This window comes from Peromyscus leucopus, chromosome 15 (assembly GCF_004664715.2).
Source record: "Peromyscus leucopus breed LL Stock chromosome 15, UCI_PerLeu_2.1, whole genome shotgun sequence".
Classification (NCBI taxonomy): domain Eukaryota; kingdom Metazoa; phylum Chordata; class Mammalia; order Rodentia; family Cricetidae; genus Peromyscus; species Peromyscus leucopus.
In genome coordinates this window covers 17238427-17252018 of record NC_051076.1, presented here as the reverse complement: position 1 = coordinate 17252018, position 13592 = coordinate 17238427, and the positions used below count along the sequence as shown (strand labels likewise).

Below are 13592 nucleotides of genomic sequence, written 5' to 3'. Positions count from 1 at the left end.
CTGAATGTGGGGTGTTGGTAGGGGGTCAGATGTGGAGGAACAACGGATAGAAGGGTGGGGTTCCATTTCCTTCCTAATCGTCGGGTCACGCCTCCCATATCCAAGTGGCCCCGCCCCTTTAGACTCGGCGATGGAATTGGCCGGGTCCCATCTTCTTGGCAGGCCACAGCACGGGGATCCCTGGTCATGATGAGAGTGCATGGGGGCACGGTGACAATAACAAGCCGTCCGGTGTGTGCTGCCCAGGAGACACAACTCCTGATTCTGCTTTTCCAAAGGGCCCCCGCTAGATGAGAGCCAGTGGCGTTAGGACAAGACTCAGCTCCCTGTGTTGGCTTTAAGCTGCCTGCCTTGGTCTTATTAGCTTTTCGTCATGTAGGGATAAGCAGGCACATTGGCAATCCTCAGATGGCAGAGTGCTGGTGCCCATCCTGCTGGGTCATGCCCGGTGGTGGTACTCATGGAGTGTTCCTTATTCCCTCTATAATGGAAAGTGAGACCCACTAGCAAAGGCCAAGGATGACAGAAGGAGAGGGTGAGTCCTGGACTCCAGATCTGCCCTTCATCGGGTGGCCCTGGGCAATTCTGACTGACCTTTCACTCTTCTCCGTGCTTCATTTGGGGAAAGGTACCACATCTGTTGGGGGGAAGGAAGCTACCACATCTGTTGGGGACGCCACATAAAATACCTGCCGATCTGAGGCACCAGCTTCCCATGACAGTGGGAAAGGCATGAGCAGCTGTCGAGGATGAGAGAGCTGCTTTGAGATGCTTCACGGGCCTCGATGGCTGAGCAAGGACCTGGAAAAATGCTCAGCACCGCGTACAGCCTCCAAGCAGCTGTCTGAGCCTGGAGCTGCTGCTCCACTCTTCCCAGGAGTGCATGAGACACTTTTCCAGAGCAGTTTAGAGTCAGCGAAGGAAGAGATGACAGCCCACAGGCTGCACTCATTTCAGACAGAAAACTAGGACTAAACATAGGTCCTATGTAGCCAACTGATCAGAAAGTTTAGGATTTTATTGAAAGCATGCTTTTACAGGAATAAGACATGGAGAGGAAATGAGACACTGTGTTCCGTGTCTGAACTGTCTGTGCACAGGTCTGGGGACTTACGGGAGGAAAGCCGCTTCCCAGGGGAAGTGTTTTGGGTCAGGGATGTCCTGGCTTGTTCCCTTCCCATACTCACAGCCATTTTTCCCAGACACAGAAGCAGATTATGGAACAAAGCTTTTGGTACTTTGAAAACAGGTGCATCAGTTCCTTGGCACTGCCTAACCAAGTACTACTTCCTTACACACTGGGTAGATTAAGACACTAGAACATCTTCTTGGCTCTGAAAGCTTAATCTATGCAGACAAGGTGGTGCTGTAGAAAAGCCCTTCTTAGCTAGTGGCTAGTGGCGACTCCTAGCCATCCTTGGTGTCTCTGGGCTGACATCTGTACCACTTTGATTATATGGCCTCTGTGTGTCCATTTCTGTCTCTCATGAGGATATTCTTATTGGACTTAGGGCTTCTGCTCGAATATGACTTCATCTTTCCTAAATCTGTAAGGACACTAAGTAATGTCCTACCCTGAGGCTCCAGGAGGACATGAATTTTTTACCCATCCTGGTTTCGTTCTTGTTGACCTGTCCTAAGTGTTCCTCCTGCCCCTTCCCCCAGGCTCTGTTTGAGCAGCTCTTGTTAGAATGAGGCAGTGTGAGCAGCCAATGTAAACCAGCCCTGCAAGTCACCCGAGGGTCACATCCCACAGTGGTCCGTGTGAGGGCTGCAGTGAGCCCTTCCTGGTTTGTTTCTGCACCAGGCTGTGTTTTTTGATTTCTCTATCACAGCCCATCTTGTTCTCTGCTGGCCCTTCTTCGTCTCCCACTGCCAAGCTTTATCCTCCTTACGTCAAAGCTTACTTCTCTGAAACATTCTTCCTCAACTGTGCAGGTCAGTGTTCACTGTCGACTTGACACAACCCAGAGTCTTTAAAATTTAGCTGTTTTTTAAAAAATATTTACTTATTTTTATTTTATGTGTATGGATGTTTTGCCTGCATGTATGTCTGTGTACCATGTGTGCCGGTGCTTGTGGAGGCCAGAAGAGGGCATTGGATACCCTGGAACTGGAGTTACAGATGATTGTGAGCCACCACATGGGTGCTGAGACTCAAGCCCGGGTCCTCTGGAAGAGCCATGAGTGCTCTTGCTGGCTGAGCTATGTAGCTAGAGTTTTCCTGCCTTGCCCACAGTCAGGACAAATCTCTATCACCCTCCAGTCCCACAGTCGCTCAGACCCAACCAAGTAAACACAGAGACTTATATTGCTTACAAACTGTATGGCCATGGCAGGCTTCTTGCTAACTGTTCTTATAGCTTAAATTAATCCATTTCCATAAATCTATACCTTGCCACGTGGCTCGTGGCTTACCGGCGTCTTTACATGCTGCTTGTCATGGTGGTGGCTGGCAGGTCTCCCTCACTTAACCTTCCACTTCCCAGAACTCTCTTCTCTCCTTGTCTCGCCTACTTCCTCCCTGGCCACTGGCCAATCAGTGTTTTATTTATTGACCAGAGCAATTTGACATACAGTCCATCCCACAGCAGAGCTATCTCTTCAGCCCACAACCTAGACCCTAGGTTCTTTATGAGGGATTATCTAGATCAGGTTGGCCTATGGTCATGTCTTCAGGGTAGTCTTGATTGTTAGTTGATGTGGGAAGACCCATAACACTATGGGTGGTGCCATTCCCTAGGCAGGAGTCTAGAACTACTTTAGGAGAGGAGAAAGCTACGTAAGCAGCGAGCAGACAAGACTCTGCTCTTGACTGTGGGTTTGGGACTTTGAGTTCCTGCCTTGATTTCCCTACAACAATGGATTACGAGCTGTAATGGTGAGCCAAACAAACACTTCTTGCTTGTGTTACCTTTTGCTGGAAGACACACACACAGCCCTCTCCATGCCTGGCCTCCTGGTTGCTCAGTTCTCTTTCTTGGCATAAGTGATGCTTCCTCAGAGAAACCCTCCTTGACCGCCCACCCCACTCTGATTTCTTCATATCAACTCTTTCCATTGTGGTCACCTAACCTACCATTTTCTGATATCTTCTTATCTATTTGTTAATTATCTCCCTGCCCCAGATTACAATCTCTGTGGTGACAGAGGGTCTCATCTTCTTCATCATGGCTGTTTTTCAGAGCTAAAGAATGGTGCCAGAGAATCCTGGGCATCCAGTCAAGAATTTTTTTTTTTTCATCTTTAGTAACTCCACACTTTCTTTTACCCTTTCAAGTCACAGAGTGGGCACAGCGTGCGGGATGGAGTACTGGCTGGCTCAGAGCTCATGTCTAGGCATGTGCTAACTGTGCCTCACTCATCCTGTGACATCAAGAATGTCATTAAAACTCTCACTGGGCCTATATTTCCTGTACTATGTCCCAGAGGAAGTCCCTGTCACATCCACAGAGTTTTCCTTCAGATTAAATTATATCAGTAAGATAACACAGCATGAATGCAAAGCAGGGCAGCTTCAGCCAGAATAAGACACCACAACAAACACGGGCAAGAGATAATTCCAGACTCATCCTCCTGATGCTAACCTCTGATGGGCAGCATGGGAACTCATCAGCTGATGGAGGATGAGATGTCAGTCACTTCTTCACCTTCCAAGGTTTTGGGGGAGTACACAGTTACTATTTTTAGCAGATTGCCTGTTTCATGAGGCATATTCTAGAAGGACTGTGTTTCCCCGCCTCACAAGCTGGTTCTGAGACGCCTGCCTCCTGATGCTCAGGCTGGACTGGATAGAGGACAGCTGAGCTTAGGGTGGACACAAGCAGGGACTGATACTGCTGTGGTTTTGGGGGAGACTCCTCACATGGGCTTCGCCTGGCGGCCTTCTCTGTTCCATTGTCATTGGTGTGTTGGGAGCACTAGGAGGAGAGGGAGCCTGAGCAGGGGTGGTGGTGGCTGGGTCCAGCACTGCAGAAAGAGCTCCTTATCAGTGCTGTACCCTTCCCCCGTTGTGGTGGTATTCTAATTGTACTGAAATGTGATTTTGATTGTTTGTTAATAAATAAAGTTGCCCGAAAGAGAGAGCTATTTCCTGTGTGTAAGTCGATTTTCCAGTCATTCTGCCTTCTCATTGGTTGTAAACACAAACACATGACTGCCTCGTCACTGTCTGAATGTACAGCCCCCTAGGTCTTAAAGGCATATGTCTCCAATTCTGGCTGTATCCCTGAACACACAGAGATCTATGGGATTAAAGGCGTGTGCCACCACCGCCACACTCTTGCTATGGCTCTAATAGCTCTGATCCCCGGGCAACTTTATTTATTAACATACAATCAAAATCACATTTCAGTACAATTAGAATACTACCACACCCCGTTCCTTCTCTGTGGTTGCCCTGGACCACAGCTATGACTCTTTCAGAGTGTCTGTCTCAGCACTGTACCAGGTCCCAACACTTACTTCTCTCTCCCATCCTCATCAGTAGCTCTCAAGAGGCCTCTGATGTCCTACTTCAGGGCCTTGCTTAGTCTTGAGCTCTCAGGCAGGGTCCAGGCTCAGAGTTTCCTGCACACCTTGGCCATCTTGGATCTTGGGGACTTGTTCCTCCTCTCTCTCTCCATTGCTTTGCTCTGGGCCCGTCCTGCCTTCTCTTGTACTCACTCCAATCCCCATGGCAAATGTCTGGAGAGGAAAGAAGTGGGGGTGGCTGGCGGCTGACGGCTGGCGGCTGGTGGCTGGTGGCTGGGTAGTAACAATGGAAGTTGGCTTCAACAGACTAAATTTAACAACTTGGATGGAACAGGCCAGTTCCTTGAAGCACTAAGTGCACAGAGCTCACATAATAGGAGTGAGATTTCAGAAAAATTCAAAAATATATTTTTGAAATTAAACTTGAGGTTTAAACTCTCCCACAGGCAAGGGTTTTTAGAGCCATGCAAGTCTTAAGTCCAGGACCAAAAGTGGGGTACGTAAAAGAATAGTTGTCAAGTGTCACAATAAAAGCTTTTGCTCTGGTCATTCAAGGTCAGCCTGGGGAACACAGCAAAAACCCTATCTCAAATGTTTTAAAAAAGGAAAGGGAAAAAGCGGGCTAGGAATGGACCTTAGTAGTAGAGTGCCTGCTTGGCATGTGAGAGGCCCCGGGCTCAGTCCCTGGTGTTGAAAAGAAACCATCAATATGAAAACAGATTCTTATTTTTATTTGTGCAAAAGGGGCCAATGATTCAAACATATGCCTCCCCAAAGAAGACACACAGATGGCGACTAAGCCCATGAAAAGATTCCCAGTGTCCTTACTCACTGGAGAAATGCAAATGGAAACCGCAGTGGCTCCATTCCCACACCTATTGAAACAGCTAAGCAAAATCAACCCTAATAATTTTGGACCTGGATGTGATATGTCTGGAACTCTCACATGGTGTTTGACACAGTGTTACAGATACTCTGGAAAAGTTTATCAGTTCCTGACAAACCTAGACATACATTTATCGAATCATCTAGCAATTTCTCCCCTATCACCCAGGGAAGACAGATGCTTCTCTGCAAATGTTTGTACTGGCTCTGGTTACAAATCATCAAAATTTAGGAACAGCCCAAGCATCTTCAAGCAGGTGAATTGGATAAGTGAGCTTTAGTGTATCTTTAGACCCGAGTACAGCTTAGCAGCAAAAAGGAGCAGGCTGTTGACATAAACAACAATGTGACTAATGTTGAACACATTGTCATGTGAAAGGCAGCCACCCGAAAAGCCCACATGCTTCATGGTTCCATTTCTGTGATATTTGGACAAAGGTAAAGCTTTAGAGATGAAGCAGACATCGGTGATTGCCAGGCAGGAAGCAGGGTTAGGGGTAGGAGAGCAGCTGACTCTCAGAGTTAAGAGGACAGGATGGGGGAGCAATAAAAACAATATATCACCATCACAGTGTGTTCACAGGATTGTGAGCTTGTTGAGATTTAAGGAGTTTTCACTAAAAGGGTGGATCTTACTGTATTCGGTTTTGAAAAAATGAGTGTGATGTTTGATGTGACTGTATCACTGGGTCAGGAGTTCAAGTTCACCTAGTACTGTTTGGTGCTGGGCTATGTGGTCCAGTGGATTATTGGGACACACAGGAGGCTCAAGTGTGCACAACTGAGTCACGGCCATTTTTCTAACCACCTTCAATCACAGCATCGTCCTTGTGCCTCTCACACTCATAGGTTTCGGAGCCTGAGGATTGCCCTCTGCCCTGCTGCCCCGTTCCCAGAGACAAGCAGGAGGCAGGGCTGAGGAGTCTGCGGACGATCTGGACAGGTAGAGGATGACCTAAATCTCTCTCCTGGGACACTGTGCTGTTTCCCCAGGCCAATTGCTCATCCTTCACTGTGTCTTAGAATCCTCCCTTCCTCCTCCATATATACTCTGTGGAGCAGCCCTGTGGGTACTGCCTGGATTAGTGTCGTGGAGTCTAATCTGCCACTAGAGTCATCAACCTCATCGGCATCATTCTCCATCTCTAAAATGGGGCAATAATAAACCTCTTTCATGGGGAATTAAGGATTAAATGATGCAAGTTTGTGTAGTACATGGCCCAGCACCTGACATAGTGACCCTGTGAGAAATATAGTGATTTTCTTGGTTCTGGTCCTTATTACATTGGTAATACAATGAACTGTTTGTGAGCATGTCCCCCATTGCCACAGGCAGGGTACATCATGAGGCCAGGAGCTGTGTCTTCTAGAGTTTAGTGTCTCCAAGTGGCTAGCACAGGACCTGAGTATAAAAGATGCCTCCTGAAGTTGTCAACCAAGTGGACAGATTCAGCTGTGGCGTTGGGGTAGTGGGGATGCTGATGACCCTGGCCACCACAGAAAGCAGCCAGGTCATAGCTTACTGGGGTGGAGCTCACTGGCACGAGCTGCACCCACAGCTTTCCGGTCTCTACCCTCCTCCAGGGTGGGGCCCAGGCATGGAACTGAGTGTCTCAAGATCCCCAGCAGCTCCTCTGTCCTGCTTTACAACCAGCCACCGCTGCCCCAGTCAGCCCGGGTTCACCTGCCTGCGCTCTCTTGTACAGGGACAGAGATTCAGGCCTGGGGCTAGGGTGGAACAGGATCAGAATGTGGGGACTTGTCTGTCTTTCTAGGTGATAGCAAAATCTATCGTGTCCGATAGATAAATACCAGGCACAGAAGGCACTGAAGTTAGCCTCCCTGGCGCTGGAGAATGGCAGCTGGAAGTCTCTGTCCATGGTCCTGCTTTGAGCCCATGGTTCGTGGGGGATGCTGAGGACATAGCATTTATCAGGACATACATTTAGGAGACGGGTTATGTCTCAAAAGATTGGACTGGGTGATTAAGGAAGAGTGAATAGGGATAAAGGTCACTTCCTGCTCTCAGACACCCAAAGCCAACAATACTCATGTAGAATGAGGTGGATTGGGTTTAACTGGAGCACATGGAGAAGATTCAGGGCTGGTACAGCCAAGATGCATGTACAGAGGCTTGTGGTGCAGAGCAGAGATGGCAGCCGATGCTCTTGTTCTGTGGCAGCCAGCCTCACCTAGGGTCTAGTGTTCAGTTCTGACAGGCACGTTTTCGGGTGGACGTGTCCAGCCAGTCATGTCAGCGGATGATTAGGATGATGGGGTCTGTGTAAGCAGTGGCTGGAGAGACTTTGCTTAGGGAGTAGAGATGTGCTGAGGTCACAATAGAGGCAATCCCTAAAGGCTTTTGTGTGTGTGTGGGGGGGGATTGGACCCATTCTGTGTATAGCTAATGTAGCACTACCCTTTAGAAATTCCTGCAGGGATTGAACTGTTGTTATACATGAGCTGTGTGATAGATAACAGACTTATATGGCTCTCTGTACATGGCTGTGTGTGTGTGTGTGTGTGTGTGTGTGTGTGTGTGTGTGTATAGTGTAGGTGCATGATCACATGTGTATATACATTTGTGTCTGCATGTGTACAGGTATCTTTTTGACTGCTCTCCACCTCAGTTTATGAGATAAGATCCTTCACTGAACTTGGAGCTCACAGATTTGTACAGTCTGGTTGGCTAGCCAGTCCCAGGAATCCCCCTGTTTCTGACTTTCCCATTCTGGTATTACCATGTTCCACAGCTGTTACAGGGATGCTGGGGTTAAAATCAGGGCCCCCATGTTTGTGTGGCTTTACCACCTGAGCCATCTCCCCAGATCCCCTCCCCCCCCTTTTTTTTACAGTTAACAATGATTGCAGATTGAACTTTAGACAATACAATTTTAAACTGAAGTATTAGCCCACATGGTCAGTGCCACTGTATGGGATACCAACCCTCTAGAGCAGTGGTTCTGTGGGGTGTGCCCCTTTGGCAAACCTCTATCACCAAAAATATTTACATTACAATTCATCACAGTAACAAAATTATGTTACAAAGTAGCAACGACAATAATTTTATGGCTGGGGGTCATTTCAACATGAGGACTTGTATTAAAGGGCTGCAGGATTAGGGAGGTTGAGAACCACTGCTCTGGAGGACAAATACAAGAATAGATCCGGGACCAACTATTTCCTCTAAAACACACGTTAGCAGACATATTTGTCTCACCGCGCCTCAGAGTCTTCGAAAGCAATATACAGAAAGAGAAATGAGCATGATCACGTACCAGCAAAACTCTATCCATGGACACCAAGGTTTTAATTTAGCATATTTTTTTTACATGTTACAAAAACAGTATTTTTCTTTTGATGCTATTTTTCAACTCTTTTAAAAAATGTGAGAGTCGCTCTTAGCCCACAGGTCATGAGAGAGTGGGTGTCAGGCTGGCCTGGCCTGCAGGCTGTGGCTCACTGCTCTGGCCTTGGCTGTGGGTGGATGCTTTAGGGAGAATCATAGGTCAGTCCAGTGAAGAGGATGCTCAGCTTGATAGAGCCAGCGGGAGATGCAGCATCCTGAGCAGTCCTGGCTAAATAACCAACTGTCCATCAAAGGTGGTACCAGGAACGTCCTCTGGGCACAAGCTATGGCGGTGTGTTCCTCTAGTTCTGTAGCCATGTTGAAGTGAGGAGACTTAGGGATGCTGTAAATACACTGCTTTGCAGAGTAAAGTCGCCCACGCTCACTTGGCTCTTCGTCTCAGCCACATGGGGCTGGGTTAGGAGCTCTCTGGGTGCTAAGCTGGCTTCTTTACTCCATTATTTTTTACCACATATTCAGGGCTCCCTGAAATGTACCTTAGTGGAGGTTATGCTCAGTAGGTGTGGTAGACATCTTTCCCTTACTGTGACTAAATACTTGAGATAACTCCTAAGGAAGAAAGGTCTGGGTTAACTCCTGGTGTCATCCAACGCTTCAGCTCATGGTTTATTGGCATTGGGATTTTGGGCCTGTGGTAGGCAGAACATCATGGAAAGGGAGCCACATGGTAGAGGAGGCCTATTCACCTCTGCACTGTCAAGTGGTCAGGAAGGAAAACAAAACAAAAACAACCCAGTAAGACTAAAAAGGTCTTCGCTTCACTATGCCCCCATTCTTAAAGGTTTTTACTACCCAGCACAGCAATGGGCTGGGGTGTAGCTCCATGGGCCGAGTGCTTACTTAGCGTGGAGTGGTGGAGCTCTGAGTTACATCCCTAGCACTGCATGAATCGAGGGTGGAAGCACACACATGTAATCTCAGCATTTAGGAAGTGGGGGCAGGAGAATCAGAAGCTCAAGGTCATCCTCAGATCTATAGTAAGTTGGAAGCCAGCCCAGGATACGTGGACCCCTGTCTCAAAAAAAAAAATCCATCTGACCAAACCACCCACCCAACCACCCACCCAGCCAAACACTCTAACAAAAAAGCAACCAAGAGTGTCATGGGCTGGGCAGCAACCCCTTAACACATGGATGGGCCTTCAGATTCATTCAGGATCCCAACTATACCAGTGAGGAGACTTTGCTGAGAATATCTAAAGCCTCCACCCTCTGCCCCACCCTGCCCAAGAAAGGAAAGTCCCTGGGTCAAACACCTCTGTGTTCTGCCATTTAGGCCCCTGTAGCAGACAGGGTGGCTGGGTCTTGAGAGCCTTTACCCTCATGTGGATGGGACATGCCTCATCCTGTGACGGCAGAAGGTCCCCTTCCTATCCTCCTCCTCCTCTGACAAACGGGGAGCCACAGCTCCAGCTGAGCCTCAGAGCATGCAGTGCTGGGCATGTCCTGCCCAGGCTGCTGACCTAGTCTTGGGACATTTAGAGTTGTCATTGTTTCTCATTGTGACAACTTTGTAGCTAGAGTTTTCCTGCCTGGCCCACAGTCAGGACAAATCTTTGTCACCTGCCAGTCCCACAGCCGCTCAGACCCAACCAAGTAAACACAGAGACTTATATTGCTTACAAACTGTATAGCCATGGCAGGCTTCTTGCTAACTGTTCTTATAGCTTAAATTAATCCATTTCCATAAATCTATACCTTGCCATGTGGCTCGTGGCTTACCGGCATCTTCACATGCTGCTTGTCCTGGCGGTGGCTGGCAGTGACTCCTTCTGCCTTCCTGTTCTTTCTTTTCTCCTCTCTGTTAGTCCCGCCTATACTTCCTGCCTAGCCACGGACAATCAGTGTTTTATTTATTGACCAATCAGAGCAACACATTTGCCATACAGAACATCCCACAGCACAACTTAGCTTTCCTTTCTTTCCTCATTTCCCCCCTGACTTCTTTATACTTACAGTCGGCATTTCTGCCAAACAAACAAACAGATAATCAATAAACTTCAGTGCCTGTCAGGGAACATGCTAGAAGTGTTACATTTTTATGCCTTTACCATGCTTAGCTCCTTCAGACTAGTTTTTCCTACATCTTTGTACAGGCTGCATAAGGAACAGAAAACGTTTAAAAAAAAATGCTACTTGGGAAGTTTCAAAGCAAACGTCATAGGTAGAAGACAACAGACCCGTGTGCCCATTGCCATTTTGAGCAGTGGCTAGCTCCCGGTCAGCTTTGTGTGGTTCTCTCCACCTATGGTGTCTGGGGACAGAGCCGCAGGGAGTTTTGGGTAGTGGCACAGATCACATGCGCACAGTATTGACTGTATGTGTTCTCTTTCAGATAATCGCCTTCGATGAGTTAAGGACGGACTTTAAGAGTCCCATAGACCAGTGCAACCCTGTCCACGCGGTAAGTGGTGATGCTGGTGGTGGGCAGGGAGTGTCCCCACAGGTCACTGGGCTTGTGAAGGAATGTGGAGGTTTTAAAGAGCAGAATAAAGGAGAACACATTGTCCTGGTCTTGCCTCTGTTCCTTGCTGGTAGTTGTTACAGAGCCTCCTTGCTGAGGTTGGCTAAGCTCTTGCAAAAGGTGCCAGTCAAGTGTGGCATTTCCTGTAGCCCAGGGGGCGGGGATCTGCTGTACTGTGGTGCTGAGTCCTCAAGCCTGGTACTGGTGATGTTTGGTTCCTTATCTGTGGCCATAGACAAAGGCTCTGTGTTGGCCAGCATGTCTGTAGGGTGTGCGAGGACCATGTATGTACCGCTTGCTCTGCGGGAGGCGGTCAATGCCTGCGTTTCTCGTGGAGGGTAGACAGATGGATGCAGCACCAGGTACAGCCCCATTATCTGGTGGGCTTTCGTCTCTGGTGCCTGTGGCTTGGCGTCAGCTTGTTGTGCACCAGGGAATCTGGTGCGGTCTAGTTGATGAGCTCTGGGTTCCGTTTCTGGATGTAAGGTCTGGAACCCAGCGCTGCCCATCTCCAAAGCCCATCTTATGACCATCAGTTCAAGCTGGCTCTTGAAAAGACTTGGCTTTATACTATCTAAGGCCCGCTTCAGCGTGACAGTCTTTGATTCTGTACAGTCGAGCCAAACTATTTCAAAGTCAGCTATAAAAAGCAAACTGCGTTAGTTCAAAGTACCCCCAAGAACCACTTGAAAGCTTAGTGTATTTCATAGAAGTTGTAATTTTATTCTCCTCTACCAGTCGTACCCTCCACCTGTGATAGCTTGGCTCTGCCAGGCCTGAACGGTGTTTGCCCAGGGGCTCATGTCTTTCTGGACACTGAATTTGGCACCCACAGCACACACCTGCTCATCAGTACCCATAGGTGCTCACGGTGGCTCGAAGCCAAGCATGTTCATTTCCAAATGAACTGGTAGGATTCCTGAGCAGAATGAGTGGGGAAGTTTGTCTGGACCCTTGTTTCTAGCATGCCAGTTCTCTGCCAGCTTGTAGGCACCTGGTGAAACCTGGAGTCTGTTTTTTTGGCTTATCAGGACAAGTCCTTTATTTAGGCATTAAGTTAGGAATTGCATACCCCCCACCCTTTAGCAGAGAGGTAGATTCTTCTGGAAAAAAGATAGTGCAGAAAGAGCAGTCACTAGGTAGCATCCAGAACTATTTGCCAGAGACAGAAATGGAAACTGAAATATGAAGGTGTGGACCTCTACACCTTACTCTTCCTAAGCTGCTGGGGTCGAGTCCCTTTGGACACACATACGTGCTTTACCACTGAACTACGTCCCAGCTCTAATTTTTTTGTAAACTCCTATTACAGCAACATTTCTAATTAGTTATCAGATTAATTAAGGAGCTGAGTCCTGTGAAGCCCAGACGCAGACAGACCGAAGCCTGAGGTGCCCCTGGAGAAGAGGGATTAAAAACAAAGCTGAAACGTCCTGAAAGCTATAATTAGGCGAGCATGTCGACATGTTATGATTTTCCCTGTTGTGGGGACATTATGTCCCAGCAGGGAACGAAATGCATCAGCCACTGCTTGTAACTATCTCCAGTCCTCTGGCCTCCTGAAACCTCCAGAGAGAGCAGCGTTCAGGCTCTGAGATTACACACTTGCCTCACCGGTTGACAGTTCTGGCTCCAGAGGAACTTGGGTCCCAAGAACTTGCTGACTGTGCAATGCATTTCTTAATGAGGGCATGAAATCCATTTGATTTTTTTTTTCTTTTTTCCCTCCTTTTCTTAGGGTAGGCATAGAACTCAGATCTTTGGACAAGCTAGGGAAGCCCTCTGCTACTGAGCTATGACCCATGCTCCGTAGATTAAAGATGCCCTAAAGCTTCAAGTATTGGTGGAAGTTTTGGTGGACCTCTTCCAGGGCAGGAAGGTTCCCTTCCCATTCTCCACCCCCACTGGGAAGTCTCTGTCACAGGGAGGGACAGTTTTTTCCTGCAGGGCTCTGGCTCTCTGGAGTATGTGTGTCTCTTGCTTGTGTATGCATCTGTATGAATTCTCTCACATGTATAACTTGTCTTCCCTGCCGCGTGGGCAATAACTCATCCTGATGTGGCTCCTTCCTCTGTGTTTCTGGGCTGCACAGAGATCACTGTATTTATGATCCAATTAGGGAAACTGAAGTGTCCCACCCACCTGTCCTCTTCTGATCCACAAGGAAGCTCATCACCATTATGTCTACAGTGACCAAATTGCTTCGTAATGAAGCGCCAGAGATGCCACAGCTGTGTTCAGCGTGGCTCAGAAATCTTGACAGTTATAGCAGAGAAAGGAAGCTGGGGCATTTAACGTCTGCTGTGGGCAGCATCCTCTGCTCAGCTTCATAGCATCTTTCCGTGGAACTGAGCCCGTCCTTGGAGACAGATGGACTTGACTTCTAGAAAAGTCATAGCCC

General features: G+C 48.1%; 1 protein-coding gene across 1 annotated transcript in view; it reads left to right on the top strand.

The window, feature by feature from the left end:
- The window catches only part of Cnih3 (cornichon family AMPA receptor auxiliary protein 3), a 114548-nt gene that overhangs the window by 44887 nt on the left and 56069 nt on the right, over positions 1-13592 (top strand). The window contains exon 2 of the mRNA XM_028865431.2: positions 11063-11131. Coding sequence (XP_028721264.1) covers positions 11063-11131 — 69 coding nt within the window. The remainder of the gene's footprint in view (positions 1-11062; positions 11132-13592) is intronic.